The following is an 11,610-nucleotide window of genomic DNA, read 5'->3' as shown; positions in this document are numbered from 1 at the left end:
ATAAAACGGTAAACTTTATTTATCTGTTTTCTAGATTTCCTGTTTATTTCTGAAATGTAGTGGTGATTTGTAACAAGATTTTAAAATGTACATCTTATAAAGTTTGATTGGTTTAATCCTAGAAATGATAATTTTAAAAGTTATTTTGATAACGTATTTATAGTTGACAATATTGCTCAGTGAACAGCTGGAAATTATAGCTAGAAAACTTATTGGAAAGAATTGACTAAAAGCTGGTTTGGCCCTAAATAACTGTGCTGCACACTACACCCTGAATGCTGGAGATGAAACAGTTCTTCAATAAGATGATGCTTGCAAGATTGATTTTGAAACACACATAAATGGTAATTATTAGTATTGAACTTTCAGGTGAACTTTCTCTTAATGAATAGGTAATTGAGAAAGAACTTTTTGGTTTCTGTGTTAAAAATTTTGTATTCATAATTCAACTCACCTAAACAGTTATTTGATAAAAGTCTATATTTCTGTTTATAACTGGAGAACCTAGCAGTTGTCACCAAACCTATAGAAATTCCATGTAATTTATGGCACTTGTTTTTTAACAGTAAAGGAAAATACACTTTAACATGGATGAGTAATTGAAGGTTTAAATTTCACTGTTATTTTGTTCGATAATTTTGAATTGATCAAGTGTATATAGATATTAAACTAAGATATTTTTTTAATATTTCTGGTCAAATTATTGACTGTGCTTTCACTTTGGGATACAACACAAAATATGACAAGTTGAAAGGGATACTATGAACACTGGAATTAAGGTAGCAAAAATTATACTATTATCAACAATTTTCTATGATTATGTTATGAGGTGTCATGGTCTTAGTAAGAAGAGTAAATGCTTTGTTAAACACACAGTGTGTGTGGAAAAACATCATGAAACATTTCTAGAAGTGACTCAATTTTTTTGTTATATATAATAAATTAAGAGTGTATGTTTCTGATAATTTTAATAGTTGTTATCCATTTAAACCTTAGTGCCAAATTCAATGTATAATGTTTTTGAAACCGGCTAGGCATATCAACTATTTTGGTATAAAAAACTGAATTACAAAATAAGTAATGTTTGAAGAAATGAAGTTATATCTAAGTAAATTTCACATTATTTTACACACTACTGTGTTTGATAAGGTTATATTAGAAAGAGTTTAACTTATCACCATATCCTTATATTCCATGTCACTATGTCCTATCTGACAACAAAGTATCTTAACAGTAGTCATGCAGCATAGTATCTATTGTAAAAAGATTAGTTGTAAGGTTGAGGTTCAAAGTACACCCCTTTTCCTTACAACTTTTCATAATCCATCTAGTGTAGGAGAGCATCAGTTTTTTTTCACATCTGTTTTAACATTCTGATTGCACAGAAATACATTGACACTGTATTTAGTATCTTGACCATTATGTCTCTATATGGAATAGCATGAATATCCATTTCATTCTCCAGTTTGCAACTGTTGTTAAAGTAAACTGATAAGTTGTGGAAAACAACTTGTGTACATATGACTATTCCAGAGAAAGATTTATTAATAATGTTATATACTGTTGCATAGTGCATGTAGGTGATTATTGTCATTGATCTTAATGTTTAGATGAGTATCCATGTTAAAAAATTCCATACTTTTCTTACCATGGCAAGGATATGATTTATTTCAGGACTTTTTCTATATAGTATGGTTCTTTAAGTTGAGCCATGTTCCTTTACTTTTCAACACCATGAAATACAAGAGATATCCCTGTTGTGGGAATTTTCAGTCCTTAATTTGAAACCATTTGTTATTGCATGAGTGTATGAATATTTTGCATCAGAAAGGGCTGTCATACCTATCTCAAAAACAGTAAATATCTTGGGAGGCATCACACTACCTATGGAACATCAAAATGTAGCTGTAAATGCATGCTTTACTACCATGGTATTATGTTGGCTCTAATTGTCACATGACTTGATGATTTGCTTATTAGTTATTAATATTACTTGCTCAACCTGCTGTTTTCCACTAAACACATACTGTCATTTGTTACAAAGAGTCCTATTTTGTTAGTGAATGGCAACAGAAATAAAGGAAAAAGTAGTATAGAAATACATAGACATAGTTTTAAAAGGCCTGCTGAACTTATTAAAACATTAATAATGACAGAAATATATGTTATTTAAAATTGTAATATGTAAGCAAAGTTCTCTTTGTTATTGCTGCTATTTTTTGGTAAATGATTACATTAAATCGATTCTTTTACCTGTCTGCCAGAGATTTTCTATTAAGTTGATGGAAAGATATCTAAGAAAAGAAAGTACACTTGAAAGAAATGGGAAATAAATGTTGAAACAATATAGATTTAATTAGTGATGCTGGGAAAATAGATACACAAGTTAATAAATACTTTGTCAGGAGGTTGTGAATCTGGAGGTGTACTGAGTGCGACTCGTAATCTGAGGGTCGAGGGTTCGCATCCCCGTCACGCCAAACATGCTCGCCCTTTCAGCCATGGGGGCATTATAATGTGACAGTCAATCCCACTATTTGTTGGTAAAAGAGTAGCCCAAGAGTTGGTGGTGGGTGGTGATGACTAGCTGCCTTCCCTCTAGTCTTACACTGCTAAATTAGGAACAGCTAGCACAGATAGCCCTCGAGTAGCTTTGTGCGAAATTCAAAACCAAACAAACAAACAAAGAAATTATATATATATATATATGGATTTTTCTTGAATAGCAAAAGTTAATATCCATAGCTCAGTTAAGTAAGCCAGAGAAATCTTGGAGTGATAGCCTGAGCCTTCCAAGTACTAGCCCCACTGACATGATCAGGTAGATTGGTAGTAAATGAAAAATTTGCTGTTTTAGAAAATTTTGTATTGTTATACCAGAAATATTAGTGGTGTTCTTTTTAGAGTGTTATTAATATATATGTGTATAATATATCATAACCAGTTATTTGAATGATTGGATTTTCACATAGGTGATTTTATACGGAGATATTTTTGGCAGATAAATAATTTGGAATCCTTGTCAATCTCTACTATTAAGTTCTACGTTACTTAAAATATTCATCCCAAATGAAAAACCCAAAGAAGATGAACTGATAAAGATATCAATAATTTGATGTTGATATTAATAATGTGATAAGTAACGATCTAGAGTAAGAATTGATGGTTCCTACTTTTTTTTTTTTTGGTGTTACTGTATGCTAGTTAATATGAACTGTCTGCTTCCTCTGGTTGTAGTAGATGCCTGGTATCGATGTTCATCACTGTGATGTAGGAGAAGCCATTTACGAAGTTATGGAGTCATATGAAAGAGAGTTAGAAAGAAAAACATCTCAAAGTAAGTTATTCCAAATAGTTTAATTTTTATATTCTACACATTCCCTGTTTGTTTGTTTTTTCCATTTTTGTTGATTTTTATTCTACATTTATGTTTGTAATTTCGTGCATAGTATTAAATAATGGTTAAAATATCAGTATTTCAAGCTTGTTTTTCTTTCTTAGGTACAACTCTATTAGCTTTCTTACTGTAGCTACATCATCTTCTGATCGTACTATAATTTTATTTTATTTCTTTCAATGCTATGCAATGCAACATTTATTAGTAGATAAACACCAGAAGCAAGAATCAAAGTATTGGAAGAACAGTATAATCATCGAATTCATGAATGACTTTTGATTGTAAGATCTTGCTTGAAAGAAATGCCGTATATGAATATACTGAGATTCGTCAATGAAAATGTGAGGTGCTGAAGTTTAGCTAATAAATCTCATTTAAACCACAAGTGATTATACAGTAGTTTATGAACTGTTTATATTTGATTATTTGAACTGTTTTGTAAGTGTTTTCTGTTTTATTATGAGTGCATCTTTATGATGAATATAACTGTTGATGCTGTTCATTTCAAGAAACTAATTATTTTTTACATCACAACTAACCTTGCCTAAATTACAGTTTGCAACATATAATAAGAAGTTATTTATCAGTGTGAACAAGAGGTGAAAGGAATCCAGTAAAGTTTAATTGAACAATAAGTTGCGTCGTTCCAAGTAGGTTGTCTAAATGATTTAGCTGAAGAACTTTAATCAAGTCAGAAATATTTTAAATATAAAAGATCCAAACAACTTCTTAAAATTATTCAATGAGAATTGCTTTGTGCTTTATGTGATGAATAATGCCTGAGAATCCTCATTTAAATTCCTGGATAAAATGCTTTTCTCTTCCTTTTCTAAACCAAAAGTTATTTTAATTGAGTGTGTTTGCATTTTGTTTAAAAGCATTTCTTGTGTTTCTTGAATAAATAAATGCTGAAAGGTTATTTTTGTTTAATATTAATGCCTTTATTTTTATCAAACTATCAAAAGTATTGGCTAATGCAATCTAATTTAAAATCTTTCTTCATCTTTATTTGTTTTGTTAAAATATGCTAGTAAAATGTAACTGTTGGATACACAAGACTGTGCATTATTTTTTAGTTTATTTTGAGACTTAACATTTAATGATTGTTTAGTTTTTAAAACATGAGTAGTGAGGATAGATTGTTTTAAAAGTGTCAGTTGGGACAAATTTTGTTAAGTAAAACTAAATGAATTATAATTACATTGTTGTCTAGATTTTACTAATATTGTTGACATCAGTTTACTTGAATCTTTGGTAATTTTCTCATTGCCTTAACTTAGTATTGTTACATTATAGCACTGCTGTTGTAGTTTAGAGAAAGTTTGAGACCTCAGTGAACAATGTATAAATATAGACAACCAAAGTAGTGCAAGTGCAATTCAGTCAGAAAATTAATTAGTGAAAAAAACCTTGAAGTTAGCCAGCATGTGAGCAATTATCCATAATGTACAATATTTAATAGTGAGCTTCATGGTTTAATTGAGATAAGGAGGATAAATTGTCTTGTCAAAGGGTTTTATAAGGTAATTGAATCTGTTTGTGTAGATTGTGATGAAAAAGAGACAATTATTTAATGTTTGAGACACAACTGTGATAACTCGCTGGGTAGAGCAAGTGCATCATTCACTGATAAGAGTAGAGAAAAATAATATGTCAATAGGATTCTAAAGTAACTGAATCACCCTGAGTGGACTTTCAACAAGAAGAGAGAGTTATTTAGGGTTTTAGATAAAACTGTTATTTCCTATAGTTTAAAGAATTTTTGTAGATACATTTGACTTGTTTTGAATATATTATTTTAGAACAAGTGCATTGTGTGCCGTCTGCTATTTTTCAAGTTTGTCACCAACAAGTCACACACACATCTTCTGTAAAAAATTCAAGCCCATTAACATCATATACATAAAAAAAACAGTAACATTTTCAATAGTAAAATTTCCATAAATTATATAGGTAAAACTGAGCAAAAAATAAAAATTATCTGTTTTAAATTTATCTATATTGGATTGAAATTAAAATTCTCCAGTAAATTTGTTTTCAACAGATACCTTATATTTCATGAAATTTTAATATTTCTTTTAAATATTATGTGATAAGCTTAAGTTTTCATGCATTAATGACTCTAAAGATACAAAAATTGTTCAACATTTACATATTGAGTAATGCATAAATTTTCTCGGCTTTTAGTCCAAGAAAAGAAAAAGGTAGTTTGAAAGGTGCCTCTTGTGCTAAATATTTATAATAATCATAGTTTGTAAAGTGAAGTAAACTTTTGTGAAAAGTTTATAAAATATTATAAATGAATAGAACATTTTTCTTTTTTCTTCAAGTTACATCAATCAGAAATCTTAATGGGCATTCAATTGGTCCATATCGGATATATGCAGGAAAAATGTTACCAATTGTGAAAGGTGGAGAAACTACACGTATGGAAGTATGTAGGATTGTATGAAAGTAAAAATTTAGATTGATGTAAGAGTTAGTCCTAAACATTTATATTAACTCCATTGTAGTTTGTTAAAACATAGGGTATACTTCTGGGTTTGTGAATATATTTTTAAACTGATTGCTATTTTTAGGGACCAAATTAATGATACTGGTTTGCTTTTTGTATTATTTTATGGCATATTACTTATCTAGTAAGCACAGATAGCCCTTGAGTAGCTTTGCGAGAAATTCAAAATAAACCAATAAAAACTTATCTAGTTGCTCCTTTTTTTTATACCATTTTTGTAGTTATCAAGTAACAGACCATTTTCTCAGTTAGATTGTTCCTGTATTAATGTCAAACTTTTAAAAACACAGGTTTATTATTTAAATAATTATAAAATACATAATTTCATTTATTAATTTCCTGTTTTACAAATTTATTTTTCAAACAATTATATTTATTACATATACAATAGCTTTTGGGTATATGGAAAAAAAATCAACACAGTTCTATAATTAAAACTATTTTGGAAAGCCATGCAACAGTAAACATTATTTTTAAAGTTTGCCATAAAAGCAAAAAAAAATTATAGTTTTAATAGTATCAAGCTACACTAAATGACTCCAATCAAAGTAAGTTTTCATTCTCTGTGGTGATATTTTTCTACATAAACAGTACTGGTATACCCTGTTTTTGAATGTTGATCATGGCTAGTTTTGTAGGAAGGTCTACCTTATATGTGTATGGCATTGCTTATTGAACTGTAAATAATTTTAAGTTTGAGTCACAGAAAATAATATTAGAAAGTATAAACTGTGAAACCAGTGTTTGGAATATGTTGAACATTTTGCTTGTGGTTCACTTAAAATATTTTCATGTAGTAAAAAGTGATTAGGTGTTATTTAATTTAACAGCAGATTAGGTAGGGTGCTAATTTTTACTTTGATTGCTGACATTAATAAGACTTTAGCTTTGTAAATTATAAATTAACTTGTTCAAGCTATTGTAATACCATGCAGGAAGGAGAGTTTTATTCAATTGAGACCTTTGGTAGTACAGGAAAAGGCTATGTTCATGATGACATGGAGGTTTCACATTAGATGAAGGACTATGATGTTGGTCATGTTCCATTAAGGTAAGAAAGTAAGAAAAATCAACAATAGCTTTTCAAGTTGAATTTGTTTAATTTCTCTTTGTCATTTTATAAAGAAAGATCATCATGGTTTTAGAACCAGAAACCTGTTGAAATGCTTTAAAATGTGATAACATAGCTGTATCCATGTTGTCGAGAAAACCCACTTGTAGAGAAATATATATGCAAAAACGGCTCGTTTGGGTTGAGAAAATATTTTACATAGAAGAGCGAACAACGTTTCGACCTTCTTCGGTCATCAAAGAATGTAAAATATTTTCTCAACCCAAACGAGCTGTTTTTGCATATATATAGCTGTATCCACTGATCACCCACCATTGCTAATTACCATCTCCAAATGTGACCTTTCTTTGAATCATCTGTAAAAGGTAGATACTCTCAATTGGAAGTATCGCCTTCTATTTGCCAAACATCTTTTTTGAGCCATCCTTCCATTTCCATTTATATGGATGGTTCGAAATCAGGTGACTCTGTTGGCTCTGCCATGGTTTGTTGTGATTTGATTACTGCACACAGAATCTCCTCCACAGTTTCTGTGTTCACTGCTGAGTTGTACACCATTTCTCTTGCCCTGGATCACATAAAAGCTATGCAGTACATGAACTTTACTATTTATACTGACTCGCTTAGCTCTCCTTTGGCCCTGGAATCGCTTCACATTAGCTCTCACCTTGTTCTCGTTGATATTCAAAACCAACTGGCCCATTTCTCTCTATCATCTATTTCTGTTCCATTTTTCCAGATACCAGGCCATGTCAGTATCTTGCTGATGTTACAGTTAGGTCTGTCTGCTCTGGTACTATCATAGTACTGTATGGACTACAGTCCTGTATTCAGAACTCAGCTCTGCACCAGTTGGCATTTGACTTGGAGTGAGCAATATAATAACAAGCTTTTCCATTGATCTTTTGGCCATCTTGCTTCTGTAAGGATTGGAAGGAGGAAGTTGTTCTGGCTAGCCAAGCATTTGTCACAGTTTTTTAACTCATCACTTTTTTTTTACCTCATGCTGATGCACCAATGTGTGATCTGTGTGACACTCAGGTTACAGTAGCCCACATTTTATTGTCATTCCAATCGAGAGCGACAGCACCATTTTAAACATATTTTTACCATGGCTTTAACCTCAGCATTGGACAGTCTCATCGGCAATGGTCATGCTGTCCACCTCAGTTGTGCTTTTCCTTTTTTAGGGGCCATTGGTCTTTTAAAATTAATATTTTAATTTGAAAATTAGAGTATGTTTTAGCATGATTCCTTGTTACCTATTTTAATGATTTTACTTTTTTACCAGTTCTTTGATGAAGACAGCCCAGTTGCTTTGCACCATTAAACACTAAACAACCAACTAACTAGTTTTCTTAGCTAAGTAATTTCTGTACACGTTGTATGAGTGTTTAGGATCACTGTCTTCTTTTTAGTAGAATTCTTTACTAATGATATGCAAACCACTGGGCTCACCGTGTCTGATTAGTATCAGATGGTGCTTACAGTGGTCCATTATTTCATCTAATTAACAAATATCTCCTCTTGCTTCAGAAGAAAAACATCCATAAGCTATCACACTGCCTTCCCCTTGCTTCATGGTAGGTACAGTGCATTGAGGTAAGTATCTTTCTGCTGGACATACAACCTAAACTTTGAACTAGATATTTCAAGCTTAGACTCATCGATTCATGTCATCCTTTTCCAATCAACAGTTCAATTTTTGTACCTTTCAACAAATTTCAGTGTTTTGACAGCATTTGGAGATTGAAGTAAAGTTTTTTAACTGCTACATGACCAAATATTTCATTCTCGTTGAGTCTTCTTGATAATTTAGATTTAAACACTTTTCTGTCATTTGGTATGTGGTCATTTTCTTTCATGCTTAATATCAGTAGCAGTCTTTTTTCTGCCTGGAAGAGTGCATAAATGAAGATACTTAATATCAGTATTATTGGGTTTAGGTGTTTTGCCTCTTCCTTTCCCATTTTCAAATTTACATGTCTTGGGCTCAGGATTTAGGGTGTAGTTGACAGTGTTTGGGGAGCATTTGAATTTTTTTTTAAATTGAAGCTGGAGTTTGTTTTTTAACCAAGGTTTTTTTTCAGATTTCTATTAAATTGATTTATTCTAGCATATACCAGTACCATATGCTATCTCCTTGCTAGCCCCTTTCTATATAGTTAAGACACACTACATGGGTACTATGACAGTTATTTAAAACCCTAAATTTGATCAGTATGTTCATTTAAGCAGAACCCTTATAACATACCCTTGGTACAAGGGATCAGTGACACGTTACCATATTGTTCAAACTTACATTTTGTAATGGCATGGAAGAAATAGTCTATCAAATGGAAAGAATGACAAAACATTGTCTTGTCCTGAAAATTTTGCTCAGTACCGTGTATACAAAATGCTGATCTAACCTGAAAATATAATTTCTTTAATGATTTAAACTTGTTTTAAAATCATGTATGTATCAAGACAGTTGCAGTTTAGTTTCCCTGATCTTTATTAGATTTCTAACACAGGAAGAATATTTTAGTAGAAAATTTATTAAGAAATTTTGTATATAATTTATACCATGTTTTATAAAAATATAACCAAAGGAAATTTTATTCCATACATAAAAATACATATTAATAGCATTATCAGAAAGAGAGCCTTTTTTTACTTTTTCACATTTCACTGAATAGCAGTCGACATTAAAAATTGAAGCCATTAGAGGAAGAATTTTATTGAAACTGTTGAAATGGGTCAAAGCAGATTTCAGCATTAATTAACCTGCTTAGAACTTTTTAAATTTTAATTTTACCATGGATGTTCTGTTTTGTATTTAATTTGTAAATCTTATTGCTTTTTAACTTTTATAATCAGGTTGACTCGATCCAAACTGTTGCTCAATGTCATAAACAAAACTTTGGAACCCTCACATCTTTGTCAACGATGGTTAGACAGTCTGGAGCAGTCTAAGTATCTTTTGGCTTTGAAAGACTTGTGTGGCAAAGGGATTGTTGTTCCATACCCTGTGGTTTGAGCACACTATTATTTTGTGGCCTACATGTAAGGAGGTGATCAGCCAAGGAGAAGATTATTAATGAACATAACTCTTGTCCTCATGGCTAATATTTATGTTCAGAAAGAATCAACAAAACAAGTTCATAGAGTATCTTGTAAATAGCATAGCAGTGTATCTGACAAATTCCTGTCTGATAGACCCTCTCGAATATTGTGATGTATATGTATCTAGATTCAGAATATGGTAAACTAAATCATATTTTACATCTTAAAGATGTTTTTAAGCAAAAAAGGTAAATATGATATTCAGTTTCTGTCTTCCTGAAAGAAACTACTTGATTGGTAATGTTCAGTTTATTGGTAAGAAGTTACCAACTAACTTGGAATAAAATTTAAGAAAAAAACACTAAGGTTTAAATATTTTAATTATTATTATCTTTAAAAGCAATAAAACTTTTATTTGTATGTGATTCCTAAGAATAAATATTATTTTAATTAGAAATTGTTTTGTTGTTAATAGGTTAAATGCTTTTGGTTATAAAAGAATAATTTCTAGATATGAAAAATATTTTAAAAAACTAATTCTGTTTTTGTTGAAATTGTACCATACCACCAGATGTCCAACACATGTTTAATTGAAAATAAAAATGTTTTGTAGACCATATCTGTTTCTTTGAAAAATTAGTCAAATATTACTTATAGCTTTATAAACTCAGTTTGTTGAAATTATAGTAAATGTTGATGGCCAGAGTTTGTGTCAGAAATTGTATTTAGCTAAAATTATTTATTCATATTTTATTTACATTCATTAGAACAGAATGTTTAAAATATACACCACAAAAAATTAGTAAATATTTTTGAGTGCAGATAGTGACGCTGTAAAACCACCATTTCCTGTACCAGAAATAAAATATCATAGTATTGAAAAGTTTTATTTAAAAAAAAAAAATCTTGTGTATCCTATACATTTGTATACAGCTATTTTATGGAATGTCACAACCGGAGCTTGTTTATTTCAATATGTAATTGGAAATTATTTCAAATTTACTCTTATTCTGTCGTATAACCTGGCAACCAAATTAATTATGACTTATTTTGACAAATAGTTATCTGTACGCAAGGATGCAGTTCAGTTTAACCCGGTGTATGACCTACTCGTCGATGACCGAAATATTTACCTGTGATAAAAACTGGCCTGGAAAGCACATATGTTATACACTGTATCTTTTTGAACAGTGGTGACGTGACAGTTTTTAGAGTAACCTTTCATTCTAATACAAGTGCAGTGTGATCTCATCTGGAATATTTCAAAGTTTTTCAAGGCTGTGGTCTTATAACAGATGAGATTAATAAGTTTCAGTCTAACCAGTCCAGAACGTATACTTCTGTACATCCTAACGTTTATTTTTTGCATAGAGAACATAAAGCTTTTCCTAAATATCATTTAAATATTCAGTTAACTAGGTATTTTTTATGGAAAAAATAACGTCGAGTCAGCGTTAATTGGGATATTGATACAACATACACTGAGTTTAGTAATTTCATTTGATATAAAATCTCAGAACCTTTTTATTTTTAAGTGGTTACTTTTCACATAATGAAAGTAAACAAATTACTCACTGA

At 30.6% G+C, this 11,610-nt stretch overlaps 1 protein-coding gene across 1 annotated transcript; it reads left to right on the top strand.

Moving 5' to 3' along the window:
- Positions 1-725: 725 nt before the first annotated feature.
- On the top strand, positions 726-10,654 carry LOC143237497 (methionine aminopeptidase 2-like). The gene is given in 6 exon segments (XM_076476833.1): positions 726-779; positions 3,238-3,337; positions 5,728-5,831; positions 6,848-6,963; positions 9,847-9,996; positions 9,998-10,654. Coding segments are annotated over 5 exon segments (537 nt in total). The 5' UTR covers positions 726-779; positions 3,238-3,240; the 3' UTR covers positions 10,068-10,654.
- The last annotated feature ends 956 nt before the right edge of the window (positions 10,655-11,610 follow it).

The sequence above is a fragment of the Tachypleus tridentatus genome, chromosome 13 (genome assembly GCF_004210375.1).
Source record: "Tachypleus tridentatus isolate NWPU-2018 chromosome 13, ASM421037v1, whole genome shotgun sequence".
Taxonomy (NCBI): domain Eukaryota; kingdom Metazoa; phylum Arthropoda; class Merostomata; order Xiphosura; family Limulidae; genus Tachypleus; species Tachypleus tridentatus.
Note: the sequence above shows the minus strand (reverse complement) of the source record. Positions and strands in the feature narration are given on the sequence as shown.